Source organism: Chanos chanos, chromosome 8 (genome assembly GCF_902362185.1).
Source record: "Chanos chanos chromosome 8, fChaCha1.1, whole genome shotgun sequence".
In the NCBI taxonomy this organism is placed as follows: Eukaryota; Metazoa; Chordata; class Actinopteri; order Gonorynchiformes; family Chanidae; genus Chanos; species Chanos chanos.
Genome location: NC_044502.1, coordinates 12,787,750 through 12,807,517, shown reverse-complemented (window position 1 = coordinate 12,807,517; position 19,768 = coordinate 12,787,750). Strand labels below are relative to the sequence as shown.

The following is a 19,768-nucleotide window of genomic DNA, read 5'->3' as shown; positions in this document are numbered from 1 at the left end:
CAAACTTGTGTGCTTGCTCAAAGTAGATTTTAGGAACTGTTAGAGGTGAACGTTTTTTTTCCCCCCTGTGCATAAATACAGTGGTGTATTTCTTGATTGCTGCTTGCTGTGAACAAATACTAAGTGCCATTATTTAAAGACCTTGCACTTACTCTCAACAATATCTGAACAAGGGGAGTCAATATGAAAGACAGCTAACAAAGCATTACAATCATTCACATACAGCACTGTTCACAATCTCCAAACCTCAAGTGATTTTGATACCGTAGTTTGATACATTAAACAAGATCCTGTTAGAGACTGGTACAGAGTTATAAGCTGAATTGGAACGAATTCTTCCAGTTTTGTACATTTTTACTGGTGTATGTTTTTGTTTTAAATATGACAGACCGGTGTTTTGAGTTGTTTGGGGGGATATTTTAATCGTCTGCTGTAATTCCACTATATGTCTTTATGCACGATTCATTTAGACTTGAGAACAAAGCAAACATGACAAAAGTCTTAACTGGTGAAAACTTGATTTTTGTAATAATATTAGAACAAAAAACCCCTTCAATCTTCAACCAGAGATCTCATAACCCATCTGTCGTGGTCTAGACTGTAGTCTGTCTATCTTTGAGGCATGTCTAAAAAGGTTTATGCAAAAAACCAGTGAATGCAACAACTTACATCCCAAGCTAAATATTCTAGTAGTCTATGTTTTAGTTGTCCCAAGCTAAATCCTATAGTAGTCTAAACTGTAAATGACCAGGAAGAAAGCTTGCAATGTTAAGCATAATCTTGACTGCATGTTCTAGACAAAACCACTAATAGTGTTTTAAAGCTGAGCTGTTGTGAACTGTTTGTTTTGGATAGTGTTAACTATATGATACTTGTATGAGGAAGGTCAATGTTGTTTTGAACATATTTTTTTTGCCACTTTCTGTGTAATAAATCAAACTTTATGAAATACATATTTTGTAAAGAAAACAACAAAAAAGTCCACTGTCATGTTTTTGTATTAACTTTTCCATATGGAAACCACTTTATAAACCACTCAGGATCAGTCGTCCCTGAACTGAACATAACATCACTGAAGAGAAAAATTAGATTTGAACAAATTTGATAACACATTCACATTAACTTAAATACTATTATTTTAGATTTATTATTTAAGTTTCTCAATTTATAACACAGACCGTTCTTACATTATATGTGAACCATATTCCCCAAAGGCAGGGCAAGAGGACTGCACCGCCGACTCGACGTCACTGTGCATCAGACACACGGGTACGCACACAGTATTATAATTGGAAAGTTGAACAACTCAAGCTTTATCCAGAACATTCAAAACCGATTCCATTGTGAACCAAGTGTATCTGGAACTTCAGTTTATCTGTAGGTCCACTGACGACCAGTCACTGGTCTGTACGCAACCGCAATACCAGCAGCGGCTGCCTTTCTGCACGTTACAAAGTACGCGTCAGATCTTGAATTTCATCGTAACTTTGTTGTGCTAACTTTTGGCAAGAGCAAGCGATCTTTTTAAATCTTCAAGATGCATGTTTGCTTGTGTAATCATCATTCGAATTGCGTCCTAGCGAGGGAAAAGAAAAAAATTGTCGTCACAACACGAAAACTGATAAGATCAGGTGTATTATTATGAACATACTGTGACAAAAGTAAAAAAAAAAAAGTTCGCTAATCTCCAATTGGACACATTTTTGTTTTTGACTCAAGTTGTCTGGTTAACTGAAAAACCCTGCTTCGTGGCCGAGGCTGGAAGATAACCTTGATCTGTAGGACACTCTACACACCTGATTGGTAGCGTCCTTATTCCTCTTGAATTCTTCTCTCGCCCAGTCCGTCAGGTATTTACGATCTGTCGCGTCAGGAACTTGACGAATGGCTCTCAGCATATTTCTGTACAGACTCAGAATTTTCTGTCGCTGCAAAAACTGAAATTGCACGTCGCACAGCATTAGGCACCGTAGGTTCATTCCAGCCAATAAAGCTACGTTTGGATCGAACATGTCTCCTTTCATCTTAGTACTGGTATAACTGCTAGTAGGATGTTTAAAAAACACGTTACCTGTTTCAGTGTAAGCGCGGCTGGTGGCAACCTTGAAATCGTCATTTTCAGGAGTTTGTTGCTCATCAACTACATAGCTTGCTTTTCATAATATGTCTACTTCGTGTGATTTCGTGTACACAAATGTTGAACGAAAATATGAACTCCGCCATCTAGTGGAAAGGAGTGTGTAGTGTAAAAATAATTAACGTAAAATCAAATCACCCCAGGATGAAAACACAGGTCCAAAAATTTATTATCATCATCATTATTATCACCGTTGCTCAGAAAATATTTCATGAACCAAGAACACATGGCGGTTGGAAGATAAGACATCAATGACTTAGCTAAGTTACTGCTTCAATCGCGTCTACATGAGGAATCATTTTTTGCTTACCTACGTGGTAGAAACTCACCACAGAATACACAGACTCTTAACAGAAAATAAAACTGATGTGCATTTCCTACATCGGTTTCTTCAAAAAAGTGACACTAAAATGACATGTAGTCATGTCTAGATATGCATGAGTTAATGTCTAAGAAACACCGATTAATTAAGACCTGTCTGTACCTTCGAAGTCAAAAGAAGCCTGTTCGCGCTCGGTTCTTCAGCGGAAGGTGTACTGTTAAAAAGTGTCCGAGAAATTAACGGTTGTAGAACAATGAAGAGAATCCCTTAAAATGTACACAGTAAAACGATGAGCAAAACCACAGAGCCGATTACGATTTTTCAGCACGTATTGTCTGAATGATGGGTAAATTATGAAGTCTTCAAGGCACATTTTTTGGGATTATTTTAAAAAATGTGTCAGAGTGATAACGACATGCAGTTGATTTGTTGTTGTTGTTGTTGTTTCTTCTTCTTCGACATGATAATATTAACAACACTGGCAGTGCCTTTCACACTCAGTGATCTATATTCACATTTGAACAGAATGGGCAAACAGCAAGAATTACGTCCAAACGACTGCAGGAGCAGAGGTATTTTATCAAGTCCACATTCACTGAGACGTAGTGATGTTTTCTTTTTCACACTCAAGGGAATCACATTTGTTTCACTTTCAGAAGAAAGACAAAAAAAAAAAAAAAAAGACGTGCAAGGTTAAAAGGTGGGTTATATCAGGAAGAATAAAAGAGAGTGAGCTCCTCAAATTCCTCATCAAGTTGAGGGGGAAAAAGACGAGCATTTCATTGCTATTAAACTACTATCTGGTAATGCAATACCAAAAAAAAATCAAGAGAGGGGGAAAAAAAAGGCACATGTACAGCAGCCTGTCCCTTTTAGTGAGTCTTTTCTTCCATGTCGAGAGGCTAGCAGCAGCGTGGCATTGTGCAGTTGTGTGTATGTATTTGTGTGTGTGTGTGTATGTATTTGTGTGTGTGTGTATGTTTGGGCCCCCTGCAAAATGGCTTCCCTGTGGCCTACAGGTCTGTTGCCGTGACGAGTTCAAACCACTGCCTCAGTGCATCGCTCAAGGTCTCTGGAAGGGCGTTGACATCACGCAGAATGATGTAAAAAGGGAAAGGGAACTCCTCCATGTAGGAACGGATTTCTGGGAGTTCTCCTGGACCCTTAAAGATGGGCACTTTGATGTCCAAAATGGAGTCCTGTTAATCCACAGTTTGAAAACAATTCAAATAAAATGCCTTCATAACAGACTCACAATTGCAAGGGAATTATTTTCAGTGATACATACATCAGAACAACCCTGGGAGGCTTAAAAAAAAAAAAAAAAAAAAAGAAGAGTCACGTGACTGTAGAATGATAGAGTATGAAATGTCTCACCCTGGAGTTTGGGTTGTCGAGCACCACGAAGATGACGAAGACGTTAGCGCTGCGAGCCGTCTGCACGGCAGCCGCGACCCTTTCCTTCCCCTCCAGAAACAGGCCCCGCCCGTCAGACACGATCAGCAGCAACTGAGCTGTCTCTGCAGGCAGGCCAGCGAGAGAGAGAGAGAGAGAGAGAGAGAGAGAGAGAGAGAGAGAGAGAAAGAGAAAGAGAGAAAGAGAGAGAGGGAGAAAGAGAATGATTGATTTAGAGGGTAAGCAGGAAAAAGAAAGGAAACCAGGAGATGATAAACTAAAAGTCCCCATTACAGCCAGAGTAGAGCACTGAGTCATGTAAAGGAAAAGCAAGCGTGTGTTCAGTTTTTCAAAGGCCCCTCAGTACGCCTGTCTATTGAGGGAAGCCTAAAGTGAGCCCTACGAGAGGTGGTTGCTAATCTGTGCTGCCTTTACACAATAAGATCTGGCTCTCTGTTACCCCGGCTCTCTCACAGACAAACAATACCCCTGCCTCGGAGAAAGGGCTCCGGCTCACCTCACGCTGCTCTCTGCTATACTGCCAGCTTGTTTGTCTGACATCAGATACAACAAGGGCAAAGACCCGCGGAGCTCAGAGGCACAGAGCTCCGTGCTAATTGACTCGAGAGTTGTCAAGGTTACGGGCTGGAGAGGACCAGAGGGAGTGTTCTGATTACCTGCGTTTGTTGAACCTGAGCTTTGCTGTTTAGCCGCCACAAACATGTTGGCTGAAGTCTCCAAAAACTGAGAGAGAGAGAGAGAGAGAGAGAGAGAGAGAGAGGAGTGTTTTATGGTATAGTACTTCAGATCAGGTTATACACATACACATATATACATACAAGGAAATGCACTGGTTGAGGAAAGAGAGAGGTAAATGCACAGTTAGATAAAAACAGAGATTCTCACCTGGGCTATCCTGGTCTTTTTCTGCTGGAACTGACAGAGCCTCAGTATTCTGGCTCCTGATTGGTCATTGAACTGTTGGTGGAAGGGGTGGAGCAACTGAACAGATTCTCCAAAGCTGAAGAAAAAATGAAAGCCGCGTAAAATGACTCATTTCCTCTCTGGCCAGAGCTGAAGGCATCACTGCATCATGTAATAAAGAGGTGTTATGAAAGTCTTGTGAGTGGGCTCACCTGCATACAGATACCTGTCCCACCTCTAGCAGAGTCAGAGCATTCACTATCACTGACAAGGACTCAAACGCCAGCTGTTCAACACAGGAGACAAAACAGACACAGAGATGAGCGAAAGACTCATGTATTCAACCCGTAATATCTGTGTCCACTGTTTCTTAGGAAATATACCCAGTCAATTTAGCTCACACCACGACCAGTACAAAAGACATTTGAATCATAAAATGGTGTAAATAGCTAAGGTTTTTGTTGTAGTCATTTCTAGAACATCACTGAGGTCTTGAGCTGTTTTTTTTTTTTTTTTTTTTTAGCTCTGATAACCGTACCTGTTTGGAGTGGTTGTCGACCATGCTGGAAGAGTCATCCATGGCCAGACAAATGTGATATTCCCTCTTGCTGGGCTTGGTCCTCCTCATCCAGATTTTATCCTTACGGAACTGACTGGCAATATACGGAATGACCTTCCTCATGTTCAACCTCTTTCCTGTACGGAAATCACCCCTGGTAACAGAGAGACGATGTCAGCGCTGAGCTTAAAGTAAACCACTTAAAACTGACCCCAAAACAGTGGAATGAATGGCTGAGAACAAGGCATAAAATAAGGATGAGCTTTTTGTTTTTCTGAAAAGCAGTATGCAACTCCTTAATTGCACTCTCCGACGGGACACAGAGGGGGCGGGGTTACAGGCTGTTTGGAATGGGAGGGGCCAAACACTACAGCCACGCAGGGTTAAGTTGAGTATGGTCACTCATACAGAACACTGGCTGGTCAAAGTCACTCACTTGAGTTTTGCCGCCTGTGTGGGCTCCAGAATGAGGCGAAGCTGCTCACAGAGTTGCTGGGAAAGGGCAGAGGTCAGAGTCTGGTACTGGTGCCACATAGCAGTCGCTGCAGCCTCCTACATTATGGAGAAGATTAACGCCAAATTCAACACAACTCTTAACAAGTTTATCATCATTTAGTATTTCCTCATCTAATAATGACTCATAAATCACTTTAACACTAAAAATAAACCCGGGTGTTAATTATAGCACAGTGCGGTATTAAATATGCAAATACTGCTAAATTTCAAAAAGTGCTAATTGTACATGTATTGTTACATTAGACTGCTGTATGCAGTCTGTATTATTGTCTGTGACATTATTCACACTGGTTTGTGAAAGAGAGCTGTAACGATTAATCAGAAGAATTAACAATGTAGAGTGCAGTACCTCCTCCTGAGCACCAGGGGTCTGTCTCTGCCACGCCTCTAACTGCTGCTCCAGCTCTTTCCTCAGCTCCTCTGGGTTCTTCACCGGGAGCTGTTTTACACACACACACATACACACACACACAAACACACATACAGTCATCAAATACCTACTGTTTCAGTGTAAAGTTGTAACCAAAACTTTCTGAGTTGTCAGACATCATCACAAAGCTGTCATGGAGAAATTATTAGAATGTACTGTGTGTAGAAGCTTCAACCTCTATCCGGTCGATACTGGGCCGGGGTGTGACGAGATAAGGGAGCCGTAGAGTGTGTGTGTGTGTGCTAGCGTGAGCTCTCAGAGCACTCTTCAGCGTACCTGTGTTGTATCTGTCAACAGCTCAGGCACAGTGTGTATCGTGGATTCTGTGCTTCTCTCAGCACGGTCTCCATCGACATCTCTCTTCACCTCTGACCTCTTCTCCTCTTCCTCACGCCCCTGTTTTTGAGCCTCCAGTTCTCCACTTTCCATACCTGCAGGGGAAAGAGAGGTGGAAAAGGGAGGGAAAGAGAGATGGAGGGAGGGATAGAGAGAAAGAGAGGGATAGAGAGAAAGAGAGAGAGAGAGAGGCAGGGAGAGAGAGAGAGAGAGAGAGAGAGAGAGAGGTCTGTCAGATTCTTTCTTAGGGTTGAAAAAGATCAAGCAAAAGAAAGTAAATGAACCAGATTAATACTGACACACACACACACACACACGCACACACACTTGTGTCCTGTATACCTTTCCGTGAGGCTTTCGTGGAGTCTAGCTGCTCTGGCTTTAGCTGCTGTGCCTCTACTGCCTGCAGATCTTTCTCTTCATCCGTTTCCATGGCAATGTCCTCTTCATCATCCTCTTCGTCCTGCGGAGCTCCAGCAGGTTTCTGCTGCTCTGCAGTGGCTACATCTGTGATTAAAGACCAAAGCAAATCATCCATTAAAATGTGGTCGACTTTTAACAGGTTAGGAAAAAAAAAACATCAATAAACTATTCTCTCTCTAAACGTTTGGCGGATAAGAACATGACTGGATCACACACTATATCAATACCATTACTCTAGGACAGGGCTTCCTGTTCCAAAACCGTTTTCTGTCAGCTGAACCCCTTCAACCTTAATTATTTTCCTGACAAACTCCCTTGAGATTTTAACTAATTGAATTTAATTTGACGTTAATCTTTCCATCACAGTCTCCCACAGTACTCTCACAAACCTATAGGGCCTCACAAACCTGCAGCTGAAAACCCTGGTCTAGGAATTCAAATGAATGGTACCAGGAAAATTGCATCGCCACAGATTTGGCTCAAAGTATATGTGTGTATGTGTGTGTGTGTGTGTGTGTGGTGTGTGTATGCGTGTGCTAACCATATGTCTGGGCGTCGTAGTTCTGGTCGCCCTGTTTGATATGTTCATAGAGGTCAGACTCCTGTTTGCCATCTGGTTGGCTCAGGTCCTGAGAGCGTTCCTGTTCACGTTCCACCGTACGCAAACGTTTATTCACACGCTCATTATAATCACCCATCGACCGCTCGTTGTCTGCCCGTCCTGGTTTCCGCTTGAAACTCTGCAAACCGAACAGACAAGCTGTTAGTTTGGGTCAAACTTTTCTCCTTATCCCACAGTTCTCTCAATTTCTTTTTCTTATTTTCCATATTTCTGTGAGAGAAGTTTGGTAATGTTTATTCAGAAACCTGCAACAGCTACAAGCTGTTTAAAGTCAGTAAATAACCCAAAGAGTCATTCAAAATCTCACTGAACTGAATAACAGCATCATAAACAGAAATAAAATGGAACAAAAAAATATCAGGGTAGCTAAATGGACTTCACATTGAAGATCCGGATCAACTTCCAAATATATGATATTTTGAAATCGAGATACGACTTTAATGCATTTGACTCTTTGTGGGAGTGAAGCCATTTCCTGTTCACTGACCTGGGTCTTGCTCTGGCTCTGCTTCTGAGAGCTCATTCTGGCCGTGAGTTTGGAGTCGTGTCCTTCTGACTGACTGGCATCAGCCGCCCCACTGCCATGTTCCTGCACACATGTAACAAAAGTGAGAAACACTGTTCCACACAACTTCGTATTTGAGGAGAGGCTGCGCTAGGATTGTGTGTTGCGATGCATGTGTGTCTGGTGTCGTCTTTTAAAGCTGCAGTTGTGTATTAAACATGCTTAAGATGTCTAAGAAAGGTTTCACTTGAGCTATGTTCCACTAACTCAAATTCAAACTCTATCCATCTCCATACTGCATATAGCTATCATCTCTCCAAAGGACTTTCATTTTTCAGTGATTCTAATTTGACTCTCTATCACAGTCTTTATTCCCTCAGTTTGTGGTCTTGTTTGGTTCTGTGGTGAATAATTGTATAGTAAACTGATTTGTTGACTAAGGTCTGAATGATGTAAGTGGATAATAAAGTTGTCTACCTCTTTGGCCTGGTCTCTTTCAGACGCAGCGCCTGCCAACTCCACAGCGCTGTCGCTCTGAATATTCTCCTCTCCGGTCTGACCGTCTGTGTTGTGTTCCCTCCTCTCGGCTGTCTCCAACTGAGACTCCTCGTCCTCCTCGGCACCTCCCTCTTCGTCCTGATGAAGAACCGTAATGTTACAACCACTCATTCTTCTAACGAGAAGTAAATGAATGAGGGAAAAGAGCAAGGTGGTTCCACTTTGCTGTTGTTTTTTGGTTTTTGACTCATGAAAATAGGATTTTTACTCAAGAGATGTCAAATGTTTACCCATAATCCCATAAAGTTGAAATTTATTCTGAAAGTGTTCGTTTTCGAATTGGATTTCAAAGCTGATACAGGACTGTGAACAAACCTTTAGTTTCTGGCCCTGGTCTGCTGGGATGGCCTTGTCTTCATCCCTCCCATCTTCTTGTCCTTTATCCCGTTCCTCCTCATCTCCCTCCTCGTCTTTTTCTGCCCTTTCATCCGTCTCAGTGTCTTTCCCCTCCTCAGACTGCTCCTCTCCTGCCTCCTCCTCCGTTTTCTCCTCCATCCCCTCTTCCTCTCCTTCCCCATCCTTCTGTTCCATCTCCTCTCCTCCTTCCTCTTCTCCGTCTTTTTCCGGCCCCTCTTTGTCCTCCGCCTCCATGGGCTTGTCCTCTATGTCAAAGGGGTTCTCCTCTGAAAAGACACATTCGAGACCCAAGCACATTGAGAGACCGCTTGAAAATGTTTTCTATAAGTGATGTCCCTGTAAACCAGAAATGCCCAAATCTAGCCCTGCTGGTTTTCATAATGACCAACCCATGTGCCTGAGTATGTGGTTAAGGAATCTATACACCTGGTACTTAAGTAATATAACCCTCTTATTCAGAGTTTTGGCAAAACGCCATAACACATCAGTTGTCTAGATTTGGACATGAGAATCTCCGCTCTGAACAATGAAAGCTAGAAATGTAAAACAATCCAACATATGTTATCAGTTAAGAAGAAGAAGAATGCTGCAGGTTGGTCTCGTTTGTATTAAAATAATGACGTGTAAAACAATCCAACATATGTTATCAGTTAAGAAGAAGAATGCTGCTGCAGGTTGGTCTGGTTTGTATTAAAATAATGACGTGAAAAGCGGTCCTTACCATCGCCTTCGTCCTCTCCTTCTCCTCCTTCCTCATCCTGGTCCAGGTTTAGCTCCTCTGGCAGCTCCATGGCCTGTGGATCTGCTCTTTTGTCCTGCTGACCATGGTACGGGTCCACCTCGTTCTCATCAAACTCCCGCTGCGTGCGCGCACACACACACACACACACACACACACACAAAACAGAACTTTAATGTACGAATATTTGATATTATACACCTGTCATTCTTTGGGTCAGTTATGTTTAGCATGTTTACTGAAGCAAAGCTTTAATGAAAGACAGTTCAGACAAAACATCAGACAAAACATACCGGTATATGAGTATAAAATAATATATATATATAAACATGTATGATGAACAATTCTTGACATATTAATACTGCAGTAAACATCTGATCCTTTGTCACCTCATCCATCTGTTCGTGTATTTTCTCCCTCTCTTCTTCCTTGTCCAGTGGGTGGTCTTTGTCCTTGTTCTTCTCGTCTTTCTTGGAATCTCCAGCATCCAGGTTGTCATCTTTTGCAACCAACTCAGATTCACCCTGCAAAATCAATTCAAAATCATTAGCGTTTCTTATTCACATGCTCAGTGAAATATTGCCTCCTCTTGAGTTGAAGACACTAATGCCAAAGAGATGAACCTGACTTCATTCATCTACTCTATACCTGGTCCATTCCGGGGCCTGATTCATCCTCTTTATCGCTGCCATCAAGGTCATCATCATCATCTTCATCATCTCCCCACATCCTCTCATCCAAGGTGTCTGTTTGACCGTCGCCGAGATCCCCCATCTTCTTATCAAGCTCTTCATCCTCCGAATCCTCATCCTCATCCTCACCTAAACATGAGATTGGAGGTTAATGTCTTATACATTGATGACATCATTGCGACTGATCGACAGGTTCGGAGAGCCCACTGACCTGGCTCGCGATTCTCTCCGTCATGCAACTTTCCGTCAAAATCATCAGACATCTCGATGGCATTGTCCTCCTCCTTGATGTCCCTCTTGTCCTGCTCCTCCTCTTTCTTCTCCTGTCCTTCTTGGAATGTATCTTCAACCTGTAAAAGAAAAAAAAAAAAAGGACCATCTTAGAAGCTTCTAGAACTCTCTGAAACTTATTAAGATACAAAAGAGCCTTCTGGAATATGTAAGTGTGTTCTGGAACCTAAGTCTTATGACAAAAATGTTTTTATCCAGGTGGTGGTAGTTTCACTGTCGGGTCTGTTAGTGTTACCTGTTCCTCGTTGTCAATCTTGTCGCTGACGTCTTTGACTCCTTCACCTTCTCCTATACCACCACCTTCATAGTCATGGAACTCTGTGGCCCCCTCTCCATCACCTCCACCCATCAACTCCTGAGGCAGACAGAAACCCTGCAGAGAGAGAGAGAGAGGGGTCAAAAAATAGCTGTGCATATGTTGTTGCTAAAATGACTGTAAAACACTGAGGGGTAAGGGTACTTCACCTTCTGGGCGAGCTCAGTGAAGATGCTGGCCAGGACGGAGAGCAGTTTGCCTGTGCTCCTGTGTGCCCCTAACGACATAGCCAGGTAAAACCGTACCAGCTCAGAGTACACAGCCAACATGGGCTCCAAACGCACCAGCGACCTGCATGCTTCCCTCAGCTCCTGGAGAGACAGAGAGACATACACACACACACACACACACACACACACACACACACAGTCTTTGACATTGCTCATAATATATTATGTTCAGGCACATTTTAGCATATCTCATCAGTGCATGCTAATAAAAACTGCTGGGACACAAGATAAGGGCTTGAAGAGGCAGTGTGTATACCTGTAGGTGCTGAGGTGGACAGGTGTCTCTGTATATTCTAAGGCCTTCCAGGGCCTGTTCCACAACTGAGCTGACCTCTTGCAAGGACAGACAGGACACCTCCGTACTCAGGTCTTCCTCCAGCAGTTTGTTTAAGTGCCCTGGTTTCAACAGCTCCTCTGCCACCTCAGAGTCACTGTCTGTGATACAAACGGACACACAACGTTTTCATGTCCACCATTTACTTATGACAGCTGTTTATTTTTTAATAACTAATGTGTCTGGGGGGGGGGGGGGGGAACAGTTAACAGTTCTGAATATTTAAATATTCATCAGTTAATGAAGGGTTCATTAAAAATAAACAAAAAACACATTTGGTACGACGAATTTTCAAACAGTAAATGACCTCACAGACACAATGCACAGTTAGTAAGTCTCCTCCACTAAGCATTCCTGCACCTTTCTTGCTATCAGACCGCTGATCTTCCTCTTGCTCTGCCTCCCTCCTCTTCACCAGACTCTGGATTGCACAGAGGACCGTGTTTATAGCCTTCTCCAGCTGCTCTGAGAACTCCGCTGGGAACGACTGGGAGCGGTCTGACAGAGGAAAAGACCGTACATAAAAACCTCAGCTCACAGCTAGTCTCACCAGCTCAAGCTAAAAACCAGCATTTGTAACGACTGATCATGGTGTTTCATCGTCACAAATCATTGATTAAATGACCACCTTTGAACAGAGGGGTGGGTGGTCTTAATTAAAAGATGTTTTTTGTTTTTTTTTAATCGATTGATGTTTCTCACATTTGTGTCTGCGTCCCAGGTTGAGGAGTTGAGTCTTCCAGGTGGTGAATTCAGTGAGGCAGCTCTCCACCTCTCCCCTCACGTACTGGAGACTTCTCGTCAGTGCCAGCTGACCACGCCCGCCTGCCACGCCCTCAGGGGTGAATAACTGCTCCACCGCCGGCATCTGGGCCACCACGGCGCCGAGTCGATCCAGACACGAACAGCACAGCGTGAAATGACTCCTACACGGATGAGAGAATACATCAGTGCGCTGAGCTAACGGCCCGGAACAGTGAACAATTGGAAAAGAGGAGCTCTCGTAGAGATGGATCAATAACTCATTTCTCTGGTCAATTACAGATCTGGGTGTACTCATTTAGATATATTTCATGGAGGTCTTTCAGGTCTACTGCTGGCATATAATACTAACAATGTACTTTTCTAAAGAGCTCTTGAAAATCTCTCAGTTTGCGATATGAATGAATGTAGCTCCAGAATACTGATTTGTCCGTTTACCTATGTATTTACGTAGTTACATTTAACAATGCTTACAACAAATTGCAAATGTAATAAATGTTATAGACATGTAAAGCCCTTTGAGACTATAAATAGTGATATTAGGCTCTAAATAAATATTATTATTATTATTATTATTAAATGCAATTTATATTTAATTTTAAATGACAAAAGCCAACGGAGACACTCCATTTTAAATGATAAATTCAAGGACACTAACTTCCATATACACCGAACGAAACGGCGATGTCACGTGAACAGTTTTCCGATCCCGACTCACCAGTTATGAAGTGTTCTTTCGCCGGTCTCGTGTGTCACGCCGTCTATCTGTTGTTTCAGGGCCTGGGTTTCGGCCAGCATCCCCTCCACTCTCTGGGTGAGCTGAGTCCAGGCGGGGCCCCTCCTCCTCAGCCGGCTGACCGGGCACTGGAGGTGCGGGGCCAGGGGTGAGAGCTTCTTCAGTCTGGGCTCTCCCTGCCCGACCGCAGCCTCGACGCCCTGGGCGTGGGCCTCGCTCTCGCCCTCCGGACAGCACTGGAGGAGCCAGGAGAGCTGCTGGAGGACGACTGTGCATTGCATGGCCAGAGCCTGACCTCTGATAACCCAGCCATGTAGAGACTCCTGAGGGGGGAGACCACCGTCCTCCCTGCTCGAGTTATTCAGGTGAGACTGGACGCTTTGGACGCTGGAGATCAACCTCCTGTGAGTTAAAGGAGGTTCAGAGGGACGTTTTAAACATAAAAAGCTCTGACCTCGAACAGAAGTACACACACTCTTTCGGCTATGAAATTAAAGATTAATAAACAAGTCTGAAATACATGTTACAGAAAATAACGGCCCTATCTCACACTTAGCCAATACAAAGTTGTAAGGTGATAGTTTAGTAGATGTGGAACAACTTCTATCACATGGCAACAAGAAAAAAAACTTTTCATGTGTGAACAAATACGGGTTGAACTGGGGTAACAATGAGATCCGCATTGCAACAGATCTTAATCCCTTGTGGATCGTACCTCTATAGATTACAGACTGAAGCACATGTGGTTTGTGGATTGTGGCTTAAGAGGGTGTTGGTGTGAGAATTCATTGCATCTCAAATCTCATTCCCACAACACCTTGAGAAATATATTGCTTTTCATTCATCAAAATTTATGCACTTTTTATTGAAAACAAAAAAAGAAGAAGTTTTTTGAGGTCTGTTTTCAATCAAGACAAAATGTTGTGCAGGTTTCTTATGACTGCCTCTGAATAATATTCATGCACCAACATACCTGAAATGACCCCCAAGTACAGGCACAATGCCCAACTTTTTGATATATTGTCTCTGAGGTGAACATAGTCAATCCTTTAATACTAAAATCTCCCTGGAGAGAAAGTTCTCTAAACTTCTGTGGAAGATCCTGGTTAAACAAAGGATCAGTGGCTGAAAAAATAAACACATGGGAGAAATCGAATTTTCCGTACCTGAGGTGAACCCAGTGCTCGGAGAGCTTAGCTAACCGACATCTCTGTCTGAGCAGGAGCTTAAACAGGTGAGAAGAGAAGCCCCGACAACGCTCCACGTTCCCCAATCCCAGCTCCTGCAACGGAGCACGTATAAGAACATTCAGTACAACACACACGCACCTCATTATGAAATGTACAGGGCTTTACACTCTCTCAGCGTGGTCTCACCTTGGCTGCACTCTGTAGTGCCGTCTGCATGGCAGTGCATCTGGCCCAAGAGCGATAGAAATATCTCTCACATCCTTCCCAAGCGACGGTCAGCTCAGCAAACAGCCTGAGGACAAAATGAACAGGACACGTTATTCTAATTACTACAACTACGACTGCTATTATCTCACACGGTCATGATAAGTGTATATGGTGTCATAACATTCAAAAGCCTTCATTCACTCAGTTAACACAAAACAGGCAAAACGGGCTAATAAAGTGGGTTAAACGTCCGGAGTAGGTAATGGGAGGTTCTGATCTTACGTGTTCTCGGTCTGGTCCTGTGTTTTCACGGCAGAGAGGGTTGTTTTTAAGTCCACCGGCGGTAAACACAGAGTCTCTTTGGGATCCGCTGTACGTCCCCACGTCAGTCCCTTCCTGTAAGACAGACCTGCGCACAAACATCGACAGCACGCTTAAAAGTGTCTCGACTCAGTGCTCACATGTAAATAACTTCACGCGCTCCAGCAAATTCATCACATATTGTGTATAAATGTAATCTGGTGGAATTGTTATGAAGAAGCTTCAATATTCAGTGACTGTGTTTCACATGACGATTAGAAATTAAGATATGTGAAATATTAATGTATCAAACAGTGTCCTACCACCTAATTCTGAGTTACATCTACATAAATTCAATCGGTTCAAGAAAAAAAATTATTTTCTTTCACTGCAATCAAAATCTTTTTAAGTTAATAAGGAATTCATTCACTCATTCATTTTACATTACCTACAGTCAATGCTATACAGTGACAAGAGTAAACACTGAAATCACCATATCACCACTGGACCAACAGCTGCTCTGTAACACGGCAGCCTTGTAGCTGTGGGTTACACCATCTGACAGGTTGTCACACGGTTATATGGATATGGGTAACACCATCTGACAGGTTGTCACACGGTCATACGGATATGGGTCACACCATTTGACAGGTTGACTAACCGATCTGAGCCAGCATCTTGAAAAGGTCAGCCAGAGCCCTCTGCTTCTGCAGCAGGATATGTTTGGCCTCAGCTTTCTGTCTCTCCTGCTCCGCTGAGCGATCCACAGTCAGACTCTGCAGAGCGTGCACGTTGGTAATGACCTCAGCTGGAAAAATGTAAAAAAAAAAAGGAAGAAAAAAAAGAAGAAGAGGTTTTAGTGTAAGGGTCTGAATATATTGGATCCTCAAGAAAGATGGAATTTGCACATGAAGACCAAGCAAGATCTCAGGGAGCACAGAAATGTGACTCTATATGTAAAATGGTGATTTTCAGAGACTGGTGTGGAGTGATTTTTATATTAAAAACTTCTCTCGTGTAGCAGAAGCCATTTAGTTAAAGTCTGTGATACAAGTCTGTGTGCGCACGTGTCTTAACCACTAATATTACTGTATTTTACAACATCCATAAAAAACTTACCGTCATGTTTAATAGAGCATTACGTCAGTTACTGTCCATAGTCAGTACCTTACCTAACACTAAGTCAAATGTATGATTGAGAAAAATGTATGATTATCAAAAATACCTATGATCAATTCCAATATGATGCAGATCTAAAATATAATATTTAACATAAACATTGATTAACACGTTAACTGAAATATCCCTAACACTGCTGTTTAGCATGAGCTCTTCCCAGACCCATCAGAACCAGTACCTGTAAACTGGTCCAGATCCTCAGACAGCTCTGGCATGGCCGTCCTCTTTGCCAGCTGCACGCACATCTTCCTCATCTTCCGTGTGAGGGAGGGCAGACGGGCCTGCAGTGAGGAGGGGTCCATGGCTGACGCGACCTCCTCCGGGCCTTCGTTCTGGAAGATGAACGCAGCGTTAACTCCGTATGGCTCAGTTCAGCAAAAGCATGTCCGAGGCTACAAAAACGCTTTATTCATTTGATCCGAGACGAGCGCGTCATTCGGTCATCGAAACTATTTAGCATCCTGCCGCCCTCTTAGCTCTTTGCCATAATGTACCGTAGTTCGATTAGGAACGAAGTCAGTTTTGATCTTTTCATTCATTCATTTATCTGACCGTTAGGGAACACGTGGCATGTTGGACGGTTTAAATCCGAAAAGGTTTAGAATTGCCAGGTCATACATTTAAAGATTACGTTACTTCAGTCAAAACTCTCCTGCAACAAATGTATTCCCTTGAAGGTACACGGGGTTTTTTTCTCTTGCGTTTAGGACAGTACCTGTAAGTCTCTGCCCTTCCCTGGCAGGGCGTTCTTCAGCGCCAGGTGGACCCTGTGCAGGGGCGTCTCTTCGGGCTGAGTATCCACGCTGTCCAGACTGGTGTTACTGCCCTGCTCCACCAACGCTGGGGCACATGGCACACTCAGCGCTGCCTCAAATTTCTTCACAAATTTAAAGAGGGTCCTGACCAGGACACACAGACAGAGCTCCGTCACATTACTCCATAAAACTCAGAGATTTGGAGTCAGAGATGTTGTGTTATGAAATGAAATGTCAGATATAAAAGAAATAGAAAATGGGATTACTTCTCAAAAAAAAAAAATACCTGTGTGTTTTCTCCACTGACTGCTTAATGGACCAGAAACTTGCATCATTCCATTTTGAGATTTTGACAAAGTCCTGAAACAAACAAAAAAAAAAATTGTTTGGTTCAGGAAATCCCGAAAATATGAACTGTTTTAAACATTGATTGATTAGCTACTTGCCTTCAGCTCCTTCTCAATGGGCTGTCTGAGCTGGGTGATTCTGGCCTGTACACTCTCTGAGAACTGGCTGTAGTACTTATACAGGTTCCACAGCAAACTACACAAAGAGCCTGGGGGAGAGGAGAGGAGAAACTTCATTCATTTCCACTGGACCACCAAAGACCTGAGAAAGTCTCTTGGTTTCTGCAAATGTTTCATGAACTGCTTTATATTCTTCAGTGATAGTTCTATGACCTGATGGCATGCAATGATTCATTAAGTTCGTAGTGTTTTTAATTTGCACTGTTGGCCTCTGGGACTATGTATACAGACAACAAAATGATACGGTGACTGCACACACGTGTCTAACCATGCTTGCACACACACAAACACACACACACAAACACACACACACACACACATACACACACATATACACACACATATACACACACACACACACACAGACACACACAGACACACACAGACACACACAGACACACACACAGAGTAGCTGGCAGTGCCCACCTTGGCCATCCTGACTGGGCACCAGGAGGAGATGGCAGTGAAAGCCCAGTAGCATGTTGAGACGTGTAGGAAACTCGCCCAGGGTGGAGCCTTCCATAAAGGCCTGAAGAGTGGTGGCCACAGAGGAGAAAGACAGGCCGCCAGCGCCGTCATCTACCGCACAGACGCAGAGACACAGAGACACAGAAACTTTCAAAGGTGAACAGCAGTTTCCTACTTCCAATACAGACATGTTTAGTTTAGCGTATTTTGACGGGACGAAGAGGAGAAAGAGGAAGAAGAGTTGAGAGAGAACAGGATCTTGTGCATTTTACCAGGTTTGGAGTCTATCCTCTGTTCTTGAAGGAATTTCTCGATCAGCTGGTAGATGGAGAACCAGTGCCTGGTGGACTTCTCTGCGTGTCGTTTCAAGGTGTTGTCCAAACTACTCGACCAACAACTGGAGACAGACAAACACCACCGTTCAATGACCAGGTTTACGACTGGCTTTGTCATCTGGTGTTCAGCTGGCAGTGTGTTTAGAGTGTCAGTGGGGACATACCTCAGCTCCAGCTTTCTCCACTGGATGATCAGCTGAGTGATGGCCTCCAGCTCTTTCCTCAGAGACACAGAACGACTCGCGTTGTTCTCCCAGTCCTGAGAGAGAGCGAGAGAGAGAGCGAGAGAGAGAGAGAGAATGAGAAAACAGAGAGAGAAAAAGAGAGAGAGACATAAGAACAAGGAAAGGGGAGAGAGACAAAAACAGAGAAAGAAAGTATGAAGAAACACATGAAGAAAGAGTCAGAAAACCAAATGTTTACTGAAGCAACACCTTGGTCCTAATGCACCGCAGACAGCAGCGCTCACCTGGGCTTTGGTCAGGAGGATCTCCAAACCGTTGAGAAATTTGGCGAGAGGGCTGGACAGACTGAACGCCATGATTCTCTCCATCACCACGGTCAACTACAACACAGCACACCCGCGTATGTCAGCGATCATATACCTTATCCTGGTCACCACACTCAAAATCAGTCAGGAAACACAACCATCGATCAACAATGATGATGATAATGAAACTGTCCACTCTCACCTGCACCAGGGCTGGGTGGTCTGGCCAGTCGTCCAGGCGCTGTCTGATAGCCGTGGCTAACTGCTCCAGCGCGGGCAGGCAGAGGCGTGCCTGACTCATGTTGGGCTGTCTGTAGAAGTCATATGGCCCGTCAGCCTGCAGGCTCAGGCCCGTCTGGGCCCCTGTCCCCTTCACCGAGTTCTGGAGGAGAGTGCCCAGGATCAGCTGAGAGCCCATCAGCTGGGGGTCCATCTCAGAGTCTGACAAGACAAAAATAAAATACGCGCGATTCAGCACGGGTCACGGGCAGGACAATGAGCAGGGAATTATTCACTGGAAAAACAAATTACGGATGCAAGGTATTACCAACAGGACACTCAAGAGCACCAAAACAGACCACCACTTATCTATGCTCTAGTCACAAGGGAAATTTGCAGTAATATGTTTTGAGATTCCAGCTGTTCTTTGGCCATGACAATCAATCAATCTAGTTAATGTAATTTATAATCATAACACATTACTGTATATTTATCTATCAGTATCTATACACACGCACATTTATATGATGAGTGAAATTCTAAATTGCGTACCTATTAGATGGTAGAATCGTGCTATCAAGGGAGCTGTGATCTGATAGGATGAGATAAGGGCGGAGATATGATCCTTGCTCTGATTGGTTGGCGTAATGGGCTGGTACCACAGTGATTGGGCGTAAGATAGGCAGAGTCGCTGATGGACTTGCATGACTACGTTCAAGCTGCTGGGCGTCAGGAAGCCACTCTCACTGTGCTCCGCCTCCACTTCCTCTTCCTCCTCAATGTTTACTGGCTGCTCCAAACTGGGCTCAGCGGTAATATCAGCAAAGTCCTGGGATAGAAATCAGATGAATGAAGACCATAACAGAGGGCAGACAAACAAAATTAAGGTACTAAACATAGAGAACAGTTACTTG

At 43.6% G+C, this 19,768-nt stretch overlaps 2 protein-coding genes across 2 annotated transcripts in view; both read right to left on the bottom strand.

Annotated features, from left to right (window-relative positions):
- Nucleotides 1–1,185: 1,185 nt before the first annotated feature.
- lyrm2 (LYR motif containing 2) lies at nucleotides 1,186–2,163 on the bottom strand. The gene is made up of 3 exons (XM_030782736.1): nucleotides 2,072–2,163; nucleotides 1,797–1,937; nucleotides 1,186–1,576 (listed from the first exon to the last, which is right to left on the bottom strand). Exons 1-3 carry the CDS (start codon nucleotides 2,135–2,137, stop codon nucleotides 1,496–1,498), a joined length of 288 nt encoding a protein of 95 aa, XP_030638596.1. The 5' UTR covers nucleotides 2,138–2,163; the 3' UTR covers nucleotides 1,186–1,495.
- Nucleotides 2,164–3,144: 981 nt separating this feature from the next.
- Nucleotides 3,145–19,768, bottom strand: part of mdn1 (midasin AAA ATPase 1) — a 46,005-nt gene continuing 29,381 nt past the window's right edge. Inside the window, exons 65-102 of the mRNA XM_030781114.1 lie at nucleotides 19,407–19,683; nucleotides 18,838–19,076; nucleotides 18,615–18,710; nucleotides 18,310–18,404; nucleotides 18,083–18,207; nucleotides 17,769–17,921; nucleotides 17,262–17,371; nucleotides 17,102–17,175; nucleotides 16,776–16,959; nucleotides 16,239–16,392; nucleotides 15,543–15,689; nucleotides 14,864–14,990; nucleotides 14,561–14,666; nucleotides 14,351–14,466; nucleotides 13,167–13,586; nucleotides 12,389–12,612; nucleotides 12,047–12,184; nucleotides 11,609–11,787; nucleotides 11,272–11,433; nucleotides 11,042–11,179; nucleotides 10,727–10,865; nucleotides 10,472–10,644; nucleotides 10,213–10,347; nucleotides 9,806–9,944; nucleotides 9,043–9,350; nucleotides 8,647–8,805; nucleotides 8,152–8,253; nucleotides 7,584–7,782; nucleotides 6,962–7,126; nucleotides 6,560–6,714; nucleotides 6,203–6,292; nucleotides 5,774–5,889; nucleotides 5,317–5,491; nucleotides 4,991–5,064; nucleotides 4,761–4,875; nucleotides 4,532–4,598; nucleotides 3,837–3,979; nucleotides 3,145–3,658 (exon numbers count right to left, since the gene is read on the bottom strand). Of these exons, the coding sequence (XP_030636974.1) occupies nucleotides 3,473–3,658; nucleotides 3,837–3,979; nucleotides 4,532–4,598; nucleotides 4,761–4,875; nucleotides 4,991–5,064; nucleotides 5,317–5,491; nucleotides 5,774–5,889; nucleotides 6,203–6,292; nucleotides 6,560–6,714; nucleotides 6,962–7,126; nucleotides 7,584–7,782; nucleotides 8,152–8,253; nucleotides 8,647–8,805; nucleotides 9,043–9,350; nucleotides 9,806–9,944; nucleotides 10,213–10,347; nucleotides 10,472–10,644; nucleotides 10,727–10,865; nucleotides 11,042–11,179; nucleotides 11,272–11,433; nucleotides 11,609–11,787; nucleotides 12,047–12,184; nucleotides 12,389–12,612; nucleotides 13,167–13,586; nucleotides 14,351–14,466; nucleotides 14,561–14,666; nucleotides 14,864–14,990; nucleotides 15,543–15,689; nucleotides 16,239–16,392; nucleotides 16,776–16,959; nucleotides 17,102–17,175; nucleotides 17,262–17,371; nucleotides 17,769–17,921; nucleotides 18,083–18,207; nucleotides 18,310–18,404; nucleotides 18,615–18,710; nucleotides 18,838–19,076; nucleotides 19,407–19,683 (5,904 nt within the window). The 3' untranslated portion in view covers nucleotides 3,145–3,472. The remainder of the gene's footprint in view (nucleotides 3,659–3,836; nucleotides 3,980–4,531; nucleotides 4,599–4,760; nucleotides 4,876–4,990; nucleotides 5,065–5,316; nucleotides 5,492–5,773; nucleotides 5,890–6,202; nucleotides 6,293–6,559; nucleotides 6,715–6,961; nucleotides 7,127–7,583; nucleotides 7,783–8,151; nucleotides 8,254–8,646; nucleotides 8,806–9,042; nucleotides 9,351–9,805; nucleotides 9,945–10,212; nucleotides 10,348–10,471; nucleotides 10,645–10,726; nucleotides 10,866–11,041; nucleotides 11,180–11,271; nucleotides 11,434–11,608; nucleotides 11,788–12,046; nucleotides 12,185–12,388; nucleotides 12,613–13,166; nucleotides 13,587–14,350; nucleotides 14,467–14,560; nucleotides 14,667–14,863; nucleotides 14,991–15,542; nucleotides 15,690–16,238; nucleotides 16,393–16,775; nucleotides 16,960–17,101; nucleotides 17,176–17,261; nucleotides 17,372–17,768; nucleotides 17,922–18,082; nucleotides 18,208–18,309; nucleotides 18,405–18,614; nucleotides 18,711–18,837; nucleotides 19,077–19,406; nucleotides 19,684–19,768) is intronic.